This window comes from Vidua chalybeata, chromosome 1, assembly GCF_026979565.1.
Source record: "Vidua chalybeata isolate OUT-0048 chromosome 1, bVidCha1 merged haplotype, whole genome shotgun sequence".
NCBI lineage: Eukaryota > Metazoa > Chordata > Aves > Passeriformes > Viduidae > Vidua > Vidua chalybeata.
The window spans coordinates 20,192,935-20,213,518 of record NC_071530.1 but is presented as its reverse complement, the minus strand read 5'-3'; the positions used below and the strand labels follow the sequence as shown (position 1 = coordinate 20,213,518).

Sequence of the window (20,584 nt, the reverse complement as noted above, 5' to 3'; positions counted from 1 at the left end):
ACTATCTGCAGAGAGAAGGATTTTTATACATTGCCAATCTTCTAATCCAACTTTTGGTAGAAGAATGAGGAACAAGTTACATTTGCAATGGTTTTCTCCAGGTTTCTAGTTTTCCTTTCCCTCATGCAATGCTCACTACAGTCATCAGGTAAGTTTCCTGTTAGTTTTGTATTAAACTAGATATAGAAATGTTTTACCTTGGGCAGCTTTATCATTTTAATGCATAGATTGATTATTTTGTATGTTTTATCAGATTTGATACATGATCTAAAGAGTATGTTAGGTACCCTGGCAGCTCTTGATTCACAGAATAAAAGGGGAGGGTGTAGGGATTATGGAAAAATTGAGGTAATAAGAAAAGGATCTTTAAACTGGAATTTCTTTCTGTGGAAATATTAAATCAGATGGCATTGTGTGGGATGGAAATGAAAGATGAGGGAGCATGGACCTCTTTCCATTTACCTTCCTCATCATAACCTATGGTGCAGTGATCAGTCAAGGGATTTACATATTTACACAATAGTTGTGTGAGTTTCTATTTCTGCCCCATGACATGAGGTATGAGAAGGAAGAACTGGCTCCTCCCCTCCAGTCTCACCAAATTAGAAGAACAGTTCTACTCTGAAGATGTTTATCAGTCACTGGGTATAGTTATAGGGAGAAATGGTAAAGCAGTAATGTGTGGAGAACTGAGTGGAGGAACGAGTTTGCATGAATGTGAGACTGAGAGTCTATATCAGACTCCTGAGAGTCTATATCAGAAATTTCACTATAAAAGAACATTCCCATTATACTGTAATAGTTTAAAAATATGAAGCATTGCTAACCTTAAAAAATCTGAGTTTAGGATGAATCTGCAAGAGCTCTCCAAGTGGAGAAATGTGCAACTGAAACCTAAAATTTTCACAGTGTAAATATGTTCATGACAATCTGGTCTGTATTTTTTCTGGTCAGTCAACCTTTTTTTTTCAACAGGTAAGGAATAGGTGAGGTGAAAGAGTGGTTAGGGATAGAGTAATCAAACAAATAAAGCAAATTTATTGAGCTGTGCAGAAAACAAAAATGCAGTGAACTCACTGTTGTTTCAGTTCTTGTAGTTTTTCACTCTTCAGGAAACACAATGTATCACCAACTTTTCATCACAGAATTTGACCTGTCTACAGTGTATATGTATCAAATTCTAACCACGGTATTTAAACTTCTCATTTAACTAAAACATTTTCTTTAAAATCTGTAGCTAAGCTATGGAGGAAATGATAATAAAAATAAATTTTAAAAGATTGCATAACTTCTCAGTTTAGATAGAAAAATATATAATAGATAGATCCATTACATATATGATTTTATTATTATTTTCATGTCCTTTAACAATTTTTCCCCCCTAGTTACTTTTACATTACGAGGAAATGCCAATGGACAGCCTTGTGTATTCCCTTTCAAATACAAAGACAAGCAGTACAATGAGTGCACAGATGCTGGCAGGTCAGATGGGCTGCTCTGGTGTGCAACAACTGCAGATTTTGATGCTGATAAACTCTATGGATTTTGCCCACTAATAAGTAAGTTTTGCATTTTATTCATTAACTTGTTGTGAAATGTTGTTGAGCAGACCATCTCCTGAGGTACCAGGCTTTTTATGAGCCACCAGTTACACAGCTGCCTGACTGACCTTGTTAGAGTAGCCCAAATGAAAATCACCTCAGTGGACACTAGAGCCAATGGTCGAGAGCTCTCTCTGTAAGCAAGAGGTGCCACTGAAGAGTGGCTCAGCCCAGAAAGATTCTGACTCAAATGCTGCACCTGACTGTTTCCCTCAGTGAACCAGAGGGGTGAAGAGGCTCTTTTATGAGACTTAAGTGTATGGCATGAACAGCATGAATTTAGACATCTATCTTACTATTTATATGTTCACCTTCCTTTCAAAAAATTCCTATTTCTCTTCCTTCCTCAGGCATTCCCTGTAGGTCAATTCTCACTTAAACTGCTATTTTCTAGTTTTTTCCCATTAATTGTCTACCTTGTTCTAGTTTCCTATTTCCAGCCTACAAAAAAGTTCTGCTGTGAGAATTATCTTCCTCTCCCAGCTTTATTCTGTCTTCTACACTGAATTTATGTTTGGATCCTTCCAGTTCAGGACACACTGGTCTCACCAATGCCCTTCCCAATAACATAGCAGTTTCACTTGGTTTTGTGAGTTGCTCTGAAAAGACCGCAGCTGAGCTGTAAATTGGTGTTACACAGAGTTCTTCTGTTGTTTCTCAAGCTGTCAAAGCCCACCTTCTGTCATTTTTGGAAAAACTGCTTCTCTTGATGGTAAGCTAAGAGGAAGTTCCTACTCATTCCTACCCTGGAAGCATGAAGAGCCTCCAGGGTCATAGTTCACCAACACACTTGCTTTTCTCCTCTGACTTTACCCTGGAATCTCTTTATTTCAATCAATAGATATGTCTGGTTTACCTAGAATTGCATTTACAGTATGAGAAAATTCAAAAGCAAGTACTGGGAAAAAATTCACTCCTTTCTAAAAATATAGAGATTTTAAATAATATTTCTAATTTAAAAAAATATTAATTTTTCTAATTTGATGCCTAGACTTATTTCTTTTTTTTTTTTTTTCTGATGCTTGGCATGCATCTTTAGAGATTTTGCATTATTACACATTTTACTTTCTTTTAGTTGGTATATGTAAATCCACTAGAACAGTGCTCTATGTCACTTCTTCCAGATGACACAGAAAGATTTTGGACAGAAGATGTTTCAACTGGCATTCATTATCAGATAAACTCAGAATCAGCTCTAACATGGCACCAAGCAAGGAAAAGCTGTCAGCAGCAAAATGCAGAACTACTAAGCATTGCAGAGACTCAGGAGCAAGCATATGTAGGAGGTAAAAGGATAGAGAACAAGACTAAAAAATGCTGTGATGAAGTGGGCTGCCTTGTTGTCTGCCTCAGCAAAGAAAAAGGGCAGGGTGTCAGGGGTGGCTGGGCAGCCACCAAAGGGAGATGGTCTGAACGGCCCTTCCACTGCCTGGGGGTTTTTATGAAGCATTGGTCACAAACCTCTTTGGGAGTGAAATGTCCCCATGCCAGCGTTGTGCTCCAGATGGGAGCTCCTGCAGCTCCTGCAGTCGGTCCCAGGGGAAGGGTTTCCTCTGCTCGCCTTTGTGCAAGGGCACTCAAACCTGACCACGGCTATGGACTGGTCCTCTAATTTACCTTTTTCTACTGTGTTTCAAGGACAATTAATATTTTCAGGAGAACATATGATGATGGTTAGATTGGTCCGAGTGTGGATGCATTTGCATACATAAAATCAAAATAACTCCAGTGGATTTCAGGTACAGGTGTCATGGCATCTGTTTGGTTATAAATAGTGTAAAGGAGGCTTTGAAAGGATTCCCCCCCCCCAAAAAAAAAGCTCAAAAAAAACTTACTGACTTTTTCTTTTACACCATGAAATCTGTTACAGAACACTTTTAGCAAAATTCCTTTATGAATATCAGGCTTTTTTACATGTCTTGTGTTTTAATAAAAGCAACTGAGAAAAATAAAATCTTATTTAAATAATGAAATAAGATGTTGATTTGCCCTACTAGGATCTGTGATAAATCAATAAAGATTCATTTACAAATTTTACTTTTTGCAATCAGTGTATCTCAGTAATGCAGAAAGTACTGGTTTGGGGCTGGTTTAAAATAAGAAATATTAATTTCTTACTTTACACTTAATTTCTTTTAGATGATCTTACTATGAATAAGAATAGAGAGATACAACTGAGAGATTTTTCTTTTCTAATTTAGAGCTAACAAAAGAATTTGGTTTTGCCTTCTGGATTGGATTGAATGCTTTGGATTTCAACAGTGGATGGCAATGGGCTGGGGGCAGCCCTTTCAGATATTTAAACTGGGCTCCAGGTGAGGAGTATCTATTTTGTAATCTTTGAATTAATTCTGATAAGACACCAACTAATAAAAACTTCCCTACTTAACTTTATTTCACGAAAGCCCATTCTGATTTATAATAGCTCAAGATCTAGATCCCTGTTTTAAGAGTAACACTTTCAAATTACAAAGTTCATTGTGGATATCAGTTATAGCATATTAATCTATTCTCTTATCTAAACAGAGAGCTTGTTTATGAAAGCAGAGTGTCATTTGGAATGATACATAACCCTACACATCAAAGATCAGAATTTTCCATAACACGTTGTTCACGAGTGTGAATATAAGTCAAATCTTCCAAAGGTAGCAAAATATTTAGCAAATAGTGGCTCTGTGTTGTTTGGAGAAATTCTAAACACTATTGAGAAGCTTAGGGAGCCAGCTTATAATTCCTCAACAGTTTATGCAAAATTGCACTGGGCCACTCCAGGAAGGGAAATGGGGTGGGTTTGTGATGTTCCAGAACAGGGTGAGTTCTTCTCTTTGCTTTTTGGGTTTTTTTAGTTCTCTATTTGCTTTGTGCCATGAGTATTCCAAGCTGTCTCCTGATCTGGAAAAGTTTCAAGGTGTCAAATGAAAAATTAAACTCTCCTCTAAGTTTTCAAGAGCTGTATCAGGAAATTTCCTTTGCTGCTAATGGAGGTTTGTACATACTGCAAAAAAAAAGAAAAAAGCCATTTCCTAGGAAAGCAGAACTGTGAAACTCTTAAAATATAGGAAGGATAATATAATTTAAAACTCAATATTCAAAAGTTTGGAAGTTTTAAACACAAGATAAATGTCCACTTTTAGCAGTTCTTCCCATAAGAACCAGAGTGTCAGGTAAACAATTAGACATTTCCCAGTACTATCCTGAGAACAAAGTCAGTGGATGGTCATTAATTTTTCTTTCAGGATATTGACTAAATGTAGCATTGTAAAAACTTCAAGGCAGTTATCCTATAGGGAAGGGCTTCTTCTTATTAGTGATTCAAGGAATCATAAAAAGCAGATGTTTCCACTGGTAATATGATGTTTCTTTTAATATTTTTATTAATTTCTTGCTGTGAGATTCTGTTTTCTCTCCTACTTAAAGGTAGTCCTTTCCTGCTCCCTGGGAAAATCTGCGGACTGTTGAATCCCAGAAAGAATGCTAAATGGGAAAACCAAGCATGCAATCAAAGACTAGGCTACATTTGTAAAAAAGGATCCTTCAGTTCAAAGCCTGACATTATGCCCATAGGTAGGTTAGTCAAATAAAAAGAAAGGTTTTTATGATTTCTAGAAAGAGAAACTTGTATGAAACATTATTTTTCAATGAAGATATTAGAAACCTTCAAAAAACACAGCTATACATGACATACAGACTTTTATATGCTGCGTTTTTTCTCCATTTGTATATTAAACATTCATAGGAGAATATTTTGTTCCATCACTCTATCATTCATTCTTGCAAGACAGATTGTAGATGCTCCATCATGGTAGCCAGAGCCAAAAGGCAAATTTGCATAAATATGGTAGAAATATTATTCTCATTTGCTCCAAATGAATACCTGCAGTTACTTGTATATCCATGAAAAAAGTCCTCCTCTGTCTGATGACTGCAGTTTGCAGTGCTTTGGTTTCATATGAGCAGAGCAGGAGCAGCAACAACACTGACACAGACCCTGTTGCATCTGTAGGCCACCCCAACTCACCAGCATGGCTGTGAACATGCCCCATGTGAGAGGGGTCCACTGGACACGTTACCTGGGAATGTCGTAAATTTTACTTTTAAAAAGCAAGTTACACTAAAGAAAGTAGACAAATAAACTCAGAGAATCTTTACTCCAGGAATAACATTAAAAAGAAGTACAGGATTCTATTTTTAAAGCAAGACCAAGTTACGTTTTTAAGAATATAAGTTTTAAAAATACCACTGAGAGGATATGCAAAGTCCCCAGTAATTTACAAGGTTTACTGACCTGCAGTTGTCAAAGAACTGCTTCATGCTTTTGCATACCTGAAAAAAAGTTTGTTTGTCAGAAACCATACAGCAGGCAGAGCCAATGTGAGTCACCACAGTCAGCACAAGGCTGAGTGACAAAGAGAGGAGAGGCTGATGTCTGCTTTGTTCTATCTTTTCTCACAGATTATTATTTCAAATTGCATTTCTGAAACAATGTGGGCATTTTTAGTGGTTCCCTGTTTAAGGAGAATTCAATCTATTTACATCCTGTGCCTTAATGATATTTGCTTTTAATTTGAATATATTTTGCATTGCCAACTACAGCTTTATGTTTATTCATATAGTTCAATTTTTGTAAAGAGTACTCAAGAGACCTCATTCTAGTGTCCTCTATTTTCCTCTTGTTCTGAAAAATTGTGTTCTGATTTTAGGGGAATTGAGGCCTTTTCAGTGCACAGATGGCTGGTGGCCATATGCAGGTCACTGCTACAGCATTCACCGGGACCCCAAAACATGGGAAGATGCTCTGTCTTCATGTAAAAAGCAAGATGGAGATTTGGCAAGCGTGCACAACATTGCTGAATACAGCTTTCTAGTGTCACAGCTTGGTTACAGTGAGTATATATGTAGGCCTGTATTGCATTTGCTCCATCTGTGACGTAAAAGCTGAACTTCATATTAAAGTTTAATGCTTTCTCTGAAATATCAAAAGTTAAAGACTGAATGCAATTTACCATGCTCTTCTATGTTTTTGCTGTTGCATAAATACAGAACTATATCTATGTTTATCAAGGAATAATTCATGCTGTAAAATATTATTAAGGAGGAGAAGAAAATAATAAAAAAAAGGTATTCTTTCCAGAGACACATAAGGATCTCTAATGATTGCACTTTTGGCACTTAAATTCTATGTACAAGGCTTTAGAACTGAGCTACAAACCTAGAAGATAAGCTTCTTACTGAGATTCAAACCTCTGGCTGATGCTAACCTCTTGCTACATATGCCCCTAAGAAAACAATATATTTTCACTTCTGATATTCCTTGGATCTGTAGTAACCAGTCCTGACACTGCAGATGCTGTCCTTGGTGAACACAAGTCCTCTACCTCTGGCAGGTGTCTTCATGGCTTGGGCTCAGAGTGATCTCCTGAGAGGTGGGACACCTATGGCCATTCAATGTCTTCATGCTCAGGACCATTTTGTTGTTCTGAATCACAGAAAGCTTGCAAAAATCTTCTGTCAGCTGTAAAGAGCCTTATGTTCATTAAAATCAGCATTTCTGAATGGAATCTGATGGTTTTTCCACAACACATTTCTTATAGAGATCTGAGAGGAAACAGCATTTTTATAAAAGCACAAAGACCACCTCTTGTGTACTACATGCCAAATTTATCACTCCCTGCTCGTTCTGCGTGTGGAAGCATTCACTGCACAGTGGAGAGTAACCAAACCTGTTTCTTGTCATGCTTCAGAACCAACAGAAGAGCTGTGGCTGGGTCTGAACGACCTGAAGTCTCACTTCTACTTCGAGTGGAGTGACGGGACCCCTGTGACATTCACCAAATGGCAGCGCCGGCATCCCACCTACACCAAGGGTCTGGAGGACTGCGTCGCTATGAAGGGGCAGGTATAACATGCACTCATCTTACAGCAATGCAAATTGCTGACTGCATCCACCCAAAATCACTTATGTGCCCATTCAGGTATCATTCCTTATATTATCTTGAAATAGTTTTGCTCCAAAATTTGGTATCAATCACAAGGCAAGTTCAGAGTTCAGGAGATATCAGAAGGAGAGGAAGCATTTTCCTAGTACCCCTTTCTGAAATTTCTTGTCTGGTGAAAATGCTGATTCAGAATTTTTCCATTAAATTCTTTCCCTTGGTTTCAGCAAATAAAAAGTTTAAGCTCTGGGAGAAGAATAGGGATGAACTAGTTAATACCCTGTGTGGGTACCATAGGTGCTATTTGCCTACCTCATATTCCAATCAGATAGACAATTTTGTCCCTCAGTGTCACATCACCGGGACATGGCATGTAGGTACAGACACCTGGCACTAGGACATATTTCTTCAGCTGTCATCTACCTGACAAAAAAACTAATGTAAAATTCTATGGTATTTCTGACTGCTTGACTCACAGATGTGATTGTTTGATACATTTACCTGTATGTGCATGCACATGTATGCACACACAAAAAGTGTCATGAATTTTGAAAGAAAAACATTTAAAATGCTGGTATGAAATGCATGCTGTTATTGAGAGAACTTTTATGTCATAGAATAATGTTAATGTTTGTCAGTATTAGGCACCAAAAGAATTGATCCTAAATCAGATTTTATGGGGGGATGAGGGAAAAGTTCTTCTTAAATAGGCTATATTTTTTTTAAAGCAATCAGTCATATTCAGATTCTTAGATGGATAAAATAGTTAGATTTACTGCAACCCTAGCAGATGTGCATTAGTTTGGTGTAATTAATCTTTTTTCTAGCAGTGTAGTGAAATAATCCTGCTCCAAAAGCAGCTGTAGATGAGATGGGTCTTTACAAACCCTTTCATTTAAAAGTTGTGATAAGAAGTAATATTGAGACTTCAAAATGTTAATTTCCTTCTTTCACCTCAAAACAGCATTAAATGCATCTTAAACTAGTATACTTACAGATGTGTCTACTTGTTTTAATAAATCTCCAGCTGGCCTTGTGAAGAAAGGGAAAAATCACTACTTGTGTTTATGAGTGCCCTTCCTTGACACTTGCACCTTCTCCCTGCTATTCTAGGATGGATACTGGGTAACTGACGTTTGTGATAAGCAGCTTGGTTACATCTGTAAGAAGAAGCCTTCATCACAATCCTCTGAAAAAGAGACAATTGAGGACCCAGGCTGCCAGAAAGTAAATGCTCTCTCATAAATAATAATCTTTGAAAAAGTGTACAGGAATCAATTTACTAGTTCTTGCTTCTTTTCAATACTGTCTTTGTATCTTATAGAAAACCTACTGTTGAGGCAATCTGGTCTTTTCCTGCTAGCAGTTTGCTAATAGATGTGCATTTTCCATCTTTGTTCTGAAAATTTTCAAGAAAGCTGAGATTCATGTACGTGTAATTGAATCCTGCCTTGCCCTCCAATCCCAGATGAGCCACCCTGTGATTCAGAAAAGCACTGTGTCTGTATTGGTCAGCAGAGATCTCTGTAAGAGCAGGAAGAATTGGGGTTGTTTTACTGATATTCCTCCTTTCTGCTCTTCCTGAAAACAAGCACTTCTAGATTCCTCTTGGCTCAGAACTCCTTGTACTTGGGAGTGACAGGGACAGCTTTGGGGGCTGTGCTTGTATGTGAAGTCATTTCTGTATTGCAATGTTTTGGTATTTCATTATGTCTGATTGTGCAGTTTTGGAAAGCTGGAACTGCAGGTCCCTCTGAATAAATCACAGGCTCCTTATAGACTCAGTTTGCATAATCTCAACCTTACAGAGCACTGGAAAGCCACAGCAAACAGCAGTCACAATTTTCTTTGAAAAGTCATGTAAGCAAAAAAGAGATGAAAACTGAGATCTTAATGTCATCCCTTAATAAAAAGGCCTCCTGTAGGAGTGAACAGCATTAAAAAAGCACTTCTATTTACTAACAGATCAGCCCAGTCTCATCTTAGTTTTAAACTCAGCTGCAACAAATTGAGCATTTAATATTTATACACATAAGAGCAGAGAAATACCTACATTGAAGTATCTTTCCATTGCACATAAAAAATTTTATGTTTGCCACAGGGTTGGAAAAGATATGGTTTTCACTGTTACTTGGTGGGTTCTGCACTTTTGACATTCTCAGAAGCAAATAAGACATGTGAACAGAGCAAAGCTTATCTAGCTACGGTGGAAAGCAGGTGGGAAAATAACTTCTATAAAAATCAATGCTTTTAATGGAGAAACTTGCAAGAATTTTCCATTTTTTTAATTCATCAAAGTGTTTTATCAGCATTTTTAAAAAATATTATTGTAGCAAGGCATGCAAAGAGAATCCATGCAGGAAAAATAAACCCAAAGCAAACACCTAAATGTTGTAGGGTTATCTACTTAATCCACTATAGCAACTCTCAAATTTAGGGGCTTCTTGAACTAAACAGTTTCCTTTTATTTTTGAATTCATAATTAAAGCAACTCCTGGCTTTGGTGGGGTTTTTTTGTTTTCTTCTTGGTTGTTTGGTTGGGTTTTTTGGTTTGCTGGGATTTTGGAAAGTAGGTACTACAATTTTCATCTACTTACTGCCAGGTGGTCTCTCATTATGATAGGAAAGCTTTAATAAAAATATTTTCCTGAACTACTTTCTAAGTCAAATTCTGATCAAATGTAGGAAATCTTCCCCAGAACCTGCCCTCTCCCACAGCCAGAATGTATCATCTCTAATCTGCCTACAACCCTGTCAGGCTTCAGAGGCTTCTTGGCCCCTGAGGAACATGACTGCCTTCAGATGGGTAACAAAGCTGACAGCTTGCTCCTGTCTTAATGGTCTGTTTGAGGCACCTCAAACATTTGGAAAGACAGTGAAAAGAGTAAATACAACTAGAAGCCCATGGGAGCAGTAATTTGTGATGTTTAAGATGCCTTCAGCTGTACAGAGAAAGTTGTCCCTCATTAAATGCTTTTGACTGCAATTTAATGACTAACAGGGTTTTGCCTGGACTTCACTGAGGAGCTGCTGTTTTGGAGCCATGTTAAAACTCCTCTGTTTTTATCACTTAGGTTAATATTGCACACTAACAGGCTGCAATGTTTCCCACTGCAGACATGAGCAAACCTTTCTGATTAGTCTGACGGGGCTGAGGTCTGGAAAATATTTCTGGATTGGTCTCTCTGACACAGAAGAAAAAGGGAGTTTCAGGTGGACCAATGGAGAAACCGCTCATTTCACACACTGGAACACAGCCATGCCAGGTAAGCTCTGCATGGGCTCAACTCCTGCAGCAGGAGTGCAGCTGCAGCTCTCACAAGTTTGTGAAGTTTGTGCTTTCATTCCCCTGGTTAGAAATTAGAGTGGGCACTATGTTTTGTGCCTGTAGCTGTAGGTGGCCAGCGCCACCACTGTGTCACTGTGTCTGACACCAGTGCAGCCAGCACTGTCACAGCTGAGCTACAGGTGTTGGTGTAAGTCAACCTCCTTCCAAGGTGTGCAGAGACAGATTTTGATGGGTTAGACTGAAGGCATCTGACACCAGTGCAGCCAGCACTGTCACAGCTGAGCTACAGGTGTTGGTGTAAGTCAACCTCCTTCCAAGGTGTGCAGAGACAGATTTTGATGGGTTAGACTGAAGGCAGTACTGTGTAGGAGTTAACAAGGTCCATGGAATAATTATTTTTGCCATTTTTAACACCAGACCAGTTAACAACGCCTCATCAGCTTTAGAAAAAATATTCTGGAGAGTTTTTTTGACCCACAATGTGCATAGGTGAGAAGTGAGAAGTGAACATGCAGCTGTTTGGCATTTCAGCAATACAGCTTAGCAGCTACCTGTGAGCTCTTGCCTTCACACACCTAGTTATGCCTTAAAAGAAACCTGTTGTACTTGACATCACCCTTCTTGAAACTGATACTCAAGATATTGAGAACTCCAAAGTACTTGTCAGGTCATCTATTACATATGTAAATTTAATCAAGGGCCATTTTCCGTGAGATTTCCCTGGGGTGGCAAGATAAGCAAGATTTGTTTTCTGAAGCTGCAAATCTCTGGTTTTGGTAAAGCTGTGTCTGTGGGACTCATTGGCCCATATCTGGCCTCTGACAGTTGATATTAAAATTGTTTTATATCCAGGATATTTTTAATATTCATAATCTGTATCTTTCTTTTCATAATTTTCAATAAATAAAAGCAAAGGTCTCATTCCTTAGACAGCAATTAAGGCTTTGGTTTTACTAATTTCTTTTCCACATCACAAAGGGAAAAAGCAAGGCTGTGTTGTCATGGGAACAGGAATTGCAGCTGGATTATGGGATGTTGTTAGCTGTGAGAAGACATCAAATTATCTTTGCAAACAGCGGGCAGCAGGAGTGCCACCTCCTGCTCCTCCGGGACAGGTCCCTGTGGCCAGGTGTGCCGAAGGCTGGGACAGAGCCTCCCAGGCAGACTCATGCCTCAAAGTAAGTGTGTGTCCACCTTCACTGGGAACCTCAACAGGGGCAGACCAAGGGACAGTGCCCTGGTCACCAAGATGCTGGGACATTATTTGGGAATGATCTTCTCTTTGGTATTCACGGCAAGAAAACATGGGGGAAAAATCCATCAAGTGTAACGAAAGTCAACAACAGAAAATTATAAACACAGACTGCTAGAAATATGCTTTCTTTTATCTAAATATCAGGTGAGAACCTCATCTAAATTATTTGCTTCCAGGAGTTTGGAACTTCAGGAAAAACATAGTATTACATCTCAAGAGCTGGCAGTGTCATTTACAGAAAACAATGTTTCTGAGAGAAAATATACCCCTCTAACAACCTTTTCTCACACAGCATGTGATACTCAGAGCAATACTTTTGGATCTGGGTTTAGTCAGTGACCCTTTACAACTTTTGAGCCTTCTCTTGATTTAGCTAAAAATGCCTTTAAAAGCTCTCCTTTTTGCAAAGTAAAAAAGGAAATAAAAGGCAATATAGATCAAGTAAACAAATATGCAGCATTGTTCTTCCATGTCTTTATATAAGTCTACTGTCACTTTCTTTCCTGAGACTCTCTGCCTGTTGGGAGACCAGAGCTGATTTTATTCCTGTATTTACAAGGGTCTGAGCTTCTATGTCACATGTAGTTATGATTAAATTGGTTCTGCCATTTACCAAATTGTTAATCATAATTTCTGTAAAATGTCAAGTACTTAGTCCTGTTAAACATATCCTTAGTCCAAGAATGTATGTTCCTCATGGCAGAAAGTGTATTTTGTGTTTGTATGCTTGCACCTCAACACAAAAAAGCTCTTCCTTAGCTGGTGTCCACACTTGGCCAAACAACATTCTGTATCCATTTTATCTTTTGCAGGCCAGCTCACTGACTTACCCTTCCCCTTCCTTTTCTCAAAAATCATTTGCTTTCTACTGCAAAATGCCATGGTTGAGTTTTTCCATCTTTTTTTGAATGTTTCAGTGGACAAAGTTCTGATTAAGTTACAGATTAGTTTTTTCTCCTCCTGCTTACATTATGATACCTTTTGTTCTCCTCAGATGCCTACACTACTTTTGCCTTATTTTAAAGAAAAAATATTTACACTTTGTATTTTTAATGTTTAATATTAGAGGCTTGGACAGGTGTCTCACTCAAGGATAAAGGTGTGTTAAAATTATGCTGATTTTAATTGCACGTATTTTATAAGCTTCAAAAATGTACTAATTTATTTTTACTTTTTGTTCTCAATAGTTTTTTGTGAGAGAGGGAAACCAAAAGAAGTCTTGGTTTGAAGCTGAAGAATTCTGTAGAGAAATAGGTGGAAATCTGGTCACAATCAATACAAGAGAAGATCAAATTTTACTATGGCAATTAGCTTCGTGAGTACTTGCCTAAGGATTCTTTTTCATGTTCCTGCTAGGTTAAATAAAAATTACTTAAAACATATCTGGAACTGATCAAGTGAGTGAATAAAAACAACCAAATTTAAATTACATTGATACAGTATTTTCTTCTGGAAATAGCATCCTGTAACATTGCATTTAAAAAAAAAAATCTTGGGTATTTTGAAAAAGCTTAATATTTTGGTTATTGTCATCACAGGTTTTAGCAAGGCTGTTTTCCAGATCTTATCAATTTTTTACATGTTAGTCCCTCTCCCTAAAGGGAGAAGATAAAATATTGATCTCTAACTGCATTGTAGATGCTATATCTTGTTCATGATGTATAAACTGTGACATTATTTTCCCCTCAAATTAGACCAATATTCTGATTGTATGCCATAATGTCAAGACATGTTAATGACACATAACGTACAGCTTTTTAGCCAAAATTGTTTCACATAGTGGAGAATTAAGGTTTACTTCCTGAAACTGATTTAAAACTTTGCTACTGAGAAGTTTTTGTGATCTTACCCTTCTTAAATTTAAATATATTTCAGTATTGTGAACACCTGAATGTAGTTTTATTTGTCTGTTAAGTCTCTTTGCTTTAGAGTATAAAATACTTGTGGAAGGAAATCTTCGTGTTATGCAGTGACTGAAATAGAAATTTTATTTGGTCCATAGGCACAAGATAAATAGCATGAAATATTAACTAAATTACTTAAGAAGTGTTAAGAAGCAAATGAAAGCAGTTGAAAATCATCAATTCTTACTATTTTTATTAATTAAATAAACATCTATTTATGTTTTACTTTTGCTAAAGCCTTTGTCTTTGAACTCATACTACCACTAAGATCCGTGCTACATCCACAGGGATGGGAACCTGAGCTGGTTCTGGGCCACATCACTTTAACTTTTTTTTAAATATGAGAACTCTTTAAATATGATAGTCACAGAGTACTATCACCTCCCTGACAGAGTGCAGGGAGTGAGCTTGGTTTTGGGCCACAGCTCCCAGTTCAGGTGTGACAGAAAGCAGGATATTTCTGTGCTTTTCAGGATTTATATCCTGGCTTCTCTTTCTATGCCTTTATATCTATATTGTATAAATTATTTTAGGGACAAAGGACTGAACACTCAGGCTTTCTGGATTGGTTTGTTTCTCTTAAATCCTGATGAAGGATTTGCCTGGATTGATGGCTCCCCTGTGAGTATTTATTTGCTGGATATTAATTTACTTTCTGTCTTTTAGAAAAGATATAGTTTAGAATATATACTGAATAGATGCAGTGCACTGTCTTAACACATCATTGCCTGTGTTTCACCCCTGGTACCCAGTTATATCCCACCTTCAACAGTCTGTGCCCTTAGACCTTCACAGCCTCCCAAAATGGGCACTGCTGTATGGCAGTGTATGGTACAGGGAAGTCCAGTTGCCAACTTTCACAAAAGAAGATAAATGTGACTCCCTCTGTCCATCAGTTTTTCTTTTATCAAACACATGGTTTTCTATACCATGTAGTCTCTGCACCTTCTTCAGGGGGTGGTGGGGAAAGTAACCTGACCAGCATGACCTTCACAGCCCTCTCAGGTCTGTTTGAACTCCTACTGATCCCATAAAAAAGGTACTTGAGATGATGAGATACTGAAATTGTGTCATGATGGCAATCTCAATTACTTCTATTCAGCTCGAACCACACAGTAATTGATATGCATTTCCAACACAGGTAATTTATGAGAACTGGGAGGAAAATGAACCCAACAACTATGAAGAACTTGAACATTGTGTTATGTTTAATAGATCACCCCAAATGCGCTGGAACGACTTGCGCTGTGAACATTTACTTAATTGGATTTGTGAAACAAAAAAAGGTATTATTATTTCCCCATTTAATTGGAGCAATAAACCCAAGCTTAAAAAGCAAATTTTATGGATTTAAACAAATTGAAAGGAAGAAAGACACTGGGAATTGTTCATTTTAACACCAGTTGCAGTGACGGCAACACATAAAACAGGCAGAATGAATTGAAATATTTCTCTTGTCCTTGGGTGCAGGAAGTTAGAGTATCCCTATTACTTCATCTGTAGTTTTATCTCTTTCTGGCATGGGTTGAATAAATTTGTGAAGCAAAGGTACTTATCCCCTCTTCTTTTTTCTATTCCCTCTATTTCTATCTGCTTCAGGCTTACTCAGGATAGCTGTAGATGCAGGACGCTAGAGTTCTCTTTACAAAAGTGAAAAAAGCTTTGCTTCCCACTGTGAAACAACTAATGGGAACCAAGAGAGGGATCAGTTGCTATAGGAACCAGCAACTCTGAAAATGAAATCTGATCAAAAGTGGAGGCTGGTGTAACCTTGATGGACTCCTGCATCCACCAACTTTGCCTGGAAAGCAGGGCCCCAGTGCCAAAACTCCCCCACCTGGTGCCGGGCTCACAAAATGGATCTGACAGATGTTGGGGTGCCTCCCAGCAGGAAGTGGAAATGGGGTCTGCGTGGGCTGAAGAGATGAAGTGACAGCTGACAATGAAAGAACTTGATTTGTTTATTCAGTCCTCCTTCTACATCCCTGCTTCCTGGTGGTAAACTGAGTATTTGTGTGCATCTCCATGGAGAAGGAGATTTTCAAAACCTTCTTGAAATGAAAAGAAAGATGGATGCACACAGGGAACTACTAGGAGGCACAATAGGAAGGGGAAGGGATAAGCAGTTACATAGAAATACTGAGTGTATCTAATATTTGATGACTCTGCCAACAAAACTCCTGAAGGGTGAATAAGGCACCATGGTAACATTGAAAAATTGCTTAACCAAAAAGGTAGAATCACGGTTCCCTTTTGGTAAATTAGTCACACAAATGCACCATCCAAGCCTTAATTTCTGCCTACCAGCTCAAAGCAGCACATCCTGTGCAGCCCTTTCTGGCACACTGAGCATGCTGCTTTGTGTGGATATGTCTCTCTGCTCTTGGTGAGATTACTCAGAAGGAGCTCAGAAACCATGACACAAAGACTCTGATCAGTTTATCTTGATCCTAGATCTCCTTTCAAAAGCAGGAAAAAAAAATCTAGAAATTAATCTTGTAATTGTGAATCTAGAATATGTGATGATCAACATGACAGAAGATATGCTCAGATGTGAATTCCCTCACATGCACTTAAGACATCTATTTACAAAAGATATTCCAGCTTTCCAAAAACAATGAATGTTACAGTTATGTTAGGATTAAACAATAAATAAAAATGACCAGAACAATATGAATTAATAATGAAGACATTGAAATAATTTTAGTTCTATTGTTCACTAAATACTTCAGAAGAAAGTGTTTAAATGATACCAAAATAATTTTACCTGATTTTTCTTTTTTTTGGTTGTTGTTTATTTCTCATCAAACTATTTCTGTTACTTCTATAATACTGTGTTTCTGTCCATCAAACCACAGTAGAAATGTGAGACTTAATAGTCCAGAGGTACAAAATAACAGGCATTCATGTGAAAGCAGAGCTTCCTTTGAGAGGCTATAGATGGCTTTGTGAATACAGCTAATTTGCTTCCTCCTGGTTCAACCTGTAATCAGAAACTTGGGTTTGATATCTATTGGCTCGTCAGGACTCTTAAAAACAGACTGTCCTAGTAAAAGCCAAGGCATCAGGAAAGGAAGAATTCATTGACACACTGGAAGTTACACCTGACATTAGCAATAAACAAGCATTAAATTTTCAGTACTTGTGGATAGTCTATTACCATCTAGGTAAGCTTTAGAATTTACTATATTGGATTATGTTGTTTGGCTCTAGTCCTAAGAATACAAAAAAAAAATTAATCATAGAGTATCAAGTGAAAATGCTAAAACAAATTTTCAAAGTAATTTTTGTTTAATCTACTACAAATTTACTGTGAAACATGAATTTTTTGACACAGTGTTTTTGGATATACATTACTCTAAAGAACATATTTTTCACTAGCTAAATGTGTCTAAATTATACACTTACTTAAATATGGCAGAATGTGCTATAAATTCTTGAAAATACATTATCTGATTCATAGTTTGGTGGGTTTGGTTTTTTTCCCGCTCTATTTTACAAAGCATGTGAAACTACTTAAAGCAAATATCCCTGATTTTTTTTTTTAAATTTGGGATGTTGCTTATGAAAATCTTCTATTTTTCAGGTACACTGATAAAGCCTGAAGCAAATTACAAACTTGGTAGGTTTTTTTTCTCTTTTCCAAAGATTACTGTATAATTTTCAGACTTTGTACTGACCAGATAAGAAAACATTATATATGATTCTTTATCTTTCAGACTATCAGCTCACCAATGATGGATGGATTATATATGAAAATAAGCAGTACTATTTCAGCAAAGAACATGTCCATATGGAAGAAGCACGGAGGATTTGTCAGAAGAACTTTGCTGATCTTGTTGTCATTGAGAAAGAAAGCAAAAGACGATTTCTGTGGCAATATGTAAGCAGAAAGCCTATTAATTATATGTAGTTGAATTTTGAAGCACAGCAGGTGATAAAATACAGGGAACATACTAAATATTTAGTAAGGCTGGAGTCCTGAGCTATTGTCCTACATTACTTATTTATAAAGCAATAGATTTGTTCAGGACCTGTAAAATTGCTATTGTTTTTAATAGGTAGACAAAAATGCAAATATTAAAGGTGCAGCAAAGGATAGTTCAGGCCCAGGTTGCTCATCTTTTCTAATATATGTAGTGTCCAGCACAGTGATAATTGCTTTTCTGTCCAGTGGATTCCTCACTCCAGGATGTTCCACATATCTCTGTTGCCTGCTTGAAACCTGAGTCTGAACCTACCATATTCTTCTGTGAGGCTCAAATTAAAAAAAAAAAAAAAAGAAAAATAAATCACAGGCATGATTAATTTGCTTTCAGATTTTTGCTTGACATTGAGGAGCAAGTTAGTGCGCAACTGTTAATTACTTCTATTTCAGATTTACAAAAAACACAGAGGAAAATCATATTTCATTGGCTTAGTTGTCAGCTTTGATCAGAGATTCAGGTGAGTAAAGAAAAACTGGTAATGGACAACAAATGATGGTAGCTTCATCTCACTCAGGGAGCATTTCTGTGTGCTTTCATCTTACAAGTTAAAAACTGTTGTACAACTGACTTCTGGATAGTTTTCAGGAGATGTCTCAGATCCAAAGTATTCTATATTTAAGCAGAGAAATGCATTTTTCTTCCAAACTTGGTAGAGCAAACCCAATAAAAATTCATAGCTAAGGTGCAGCTCACTTAATGCCTTACACTGCGAGAACTGTCACCCTCCATAAGTAGTGAGGAGAAGCAGGTAATTGTAAGATGTTATTTACCTGATCCGCTCTTGACATCAGCCTAAGGGTGAGATTAACTCTGACCACCAATGGCTACAGAGAAAGCCCAGGAGGTTTTGATAAAATATACATGTAAGTGTTAAATCAAATTAATCCCAAGTGGTTCAAGTTATATGAGATGGAAGCTAGAAGCATAAGCAGCACCTACTCCAACAACTTTCTGAAATTTCTGGCAGGAAACTTGTTTTAACAATCCATTTGTAGAAGCCTTTCAGGAGGCTTTCTGGCATGTGAAGGATGTCATCCGTGCCTTGAATGTGGTAGTACTAAACAGAGGAGAGGCAGCAGTAGTGCTGTGGCTATGTCCTCTCCAGGATATGTAGAGCCTTTGCCCTCTGGTCACTGCTAATACCTTGTTTAGCCCAAAAGCCCTTGAGAGTAATGACTGCTGCTGGCAGCCACTGTCCCCTTGTTTTTTCCAGATGGCTGGATGACAGCCCAGTGAACTACGTTGCCTGGGCTCCAAATGAACCCAATTTTGCAAATAATGATGAAAACTGTGTGATAATGTCCAAAGATTTTGGTGAGTAAAATAGCAGCAAGAAATATTTGGGTAAAATTTAGCATCAAAATCCAAAATGTTTGGTACATACTTAAATCTGAGGCTACCCCACAGAGAGGTAGTTCAACAATACTGACATTTTTTCGTAACATGCTCAAGTTTGAAACTGTCATCACTTAGAAAAGAAACATGTTCAGAAGAAGTAGGAGTGCATTTGGGTAAAAGTGTTTCATTTGTGCTTTATGAATGCCACCTGAGCCTGACTGCTGTAGTGGTTGTACAAGAGTTTTTTCTGTATTCTGTAATCTTTACAACAATTATCTATATTCCAATTTTTTACAGGCTTATGGAAAGATGTAAGTTGTGCTGTGAAAAATGCCTTTATCTGTGAAAGGCACAATTCAACTTACTCAGGATTTGCTCCTACTGTGCTTCCACCTCTGGGAGGATGTCTTGAAACTTGGCTTTTGTTTAACAATAAGGTACAGCAATAAATCTCAGCCATATTTAGGAGATTTGTTCTAGGTGAAGAAAACAACTATCGCTTTTATTTCATTAAATAAATTCTCTCTCTTTAAACACCAACTTACTAAGAAGTATGCTAGTTAGCAATGCAGTGCATTTTCAGGTTGGAAAATTTGTAACTAAATATAAAGAAAAAGGTGATTTGAATGTTTGAAATTATAATTTTTGTAAATATCTGTGTGCCTTTAGCCATAGCTACTTTTCTAGTTTCTAGATACGTCTGCTTATTTTAGGCATACTTACTGCATGGAAATCCTGATCCATTATCCTTATCTGTAAATGTAACACTGTTTTTCTGAGAAACAAAGATGAAAAAATGAAAGGTCACACTTTTCGTGAGTAATCAGCCATCACAGGAACTCATCTTAAGCTGAGTAACACAAACAGCAATAAATGTCAACTCAAATATTTGACAATATCAAGCATTGCTTTCTGCTAAGTTAAGCAAAAAAACCTGGATGTATGAACTTTAAAAAAACCCCCAAAAACAAACAACAGAGGAAAACTGAAAATCAATTCCACAATGCAATCAATAGGAAAAGTTTTTATGCATTCAAAGGGCATGAAGAGGGAGGAGCCATGTCTTCTGTCCCTCAGAAGATGCACAAAAAATATTTTACACTGGTATTCAGGGAAAACACTCAATCAGAAGGGCACTTCTTCCTGACACTGTTCCACTCGTGTGAGTTCTCACATGAGCTGAGGTTTTAGCACTCCATCTGTGGTATATAATTGAAAAAACTTGACCTGCTCCAAATTAAGTTCATAATCAGGAAATAGTTCCAGTCCCTCAAA

At 37.4% G+C, this 20,584-nt stretch overlaps 1 protein-coding gene across 1 annotated transcript in view; it reads left to right on the top strand.

The window, feature by feature from the left end:
- The window catches only part of LOC128792743 (macrophage mannose receptor 1-like), a 32,984-nt gene continuing 12,400 nt past the window's right edge, over positions 1–20,584 (top strand). Inside the window, exons 1-19 of the mRNA XM_053951422.1 lie at positions 1–148; positions 1,386–1,559; positions 2,726–2,887; positions 3,803–3,916; positions 5,019–5,165; positions 6,302–6,484; positions 7,343–7,497; positions 8,648–8,761; positions 9,636–9,751; positions 10,652–10,800; positions 11,802–12,001; positions 13,266–13,393; positions 14,516–14,603; positions 15,124–15,268; positions 17,569–17,604; positions 17,702–17,865; positions 18,361–18,428; positions 19,185–19,285; positions 19,607–19,746. Coding sequence (XP_053807397.1) covers positions 88–148; positions 1,386–1,559; positions 2,726–2,887; positions 3,803–3,916; positions 5,019–5,165; positions 6,302–6,484; positions 7,343–7,497; positions 8,648–8,761; positions 9,636–9,751; positions 10,652–10,800; positions 11,802–12,001; positions 13,266–13,393; positions 14,516–14,603; positions 15,124–15,268; positions 17,569–17,604; positions 17,702–17,865; positions 18,361–18,428; positions 19,185–19,285; positions 19,607–19,746 — 2,445 coding nt within the window. The 5' untranslated portion in view covers positions 1–87. The remainder of the gene's footprint in view (positions 149–1,385; positions 1,560–2,725; positions 2,888–3,802; positions 3,917–5,018; positions 5,166–6,301; positions 6,485–7,342; positions 7,498–8,647; positions 8,762–9,635; positions 9,752–10,651; positions 10,801–11,801; positions 12,002–13,265; positions 13,394–14,515; positions 14,604–15,123; positions 15,269–17,568; positions 17,605–17,701; positions 17,866–18,360; positions 18,429–19,184; positions 19,286–19,606; positions 19,747–20,584) is intronic.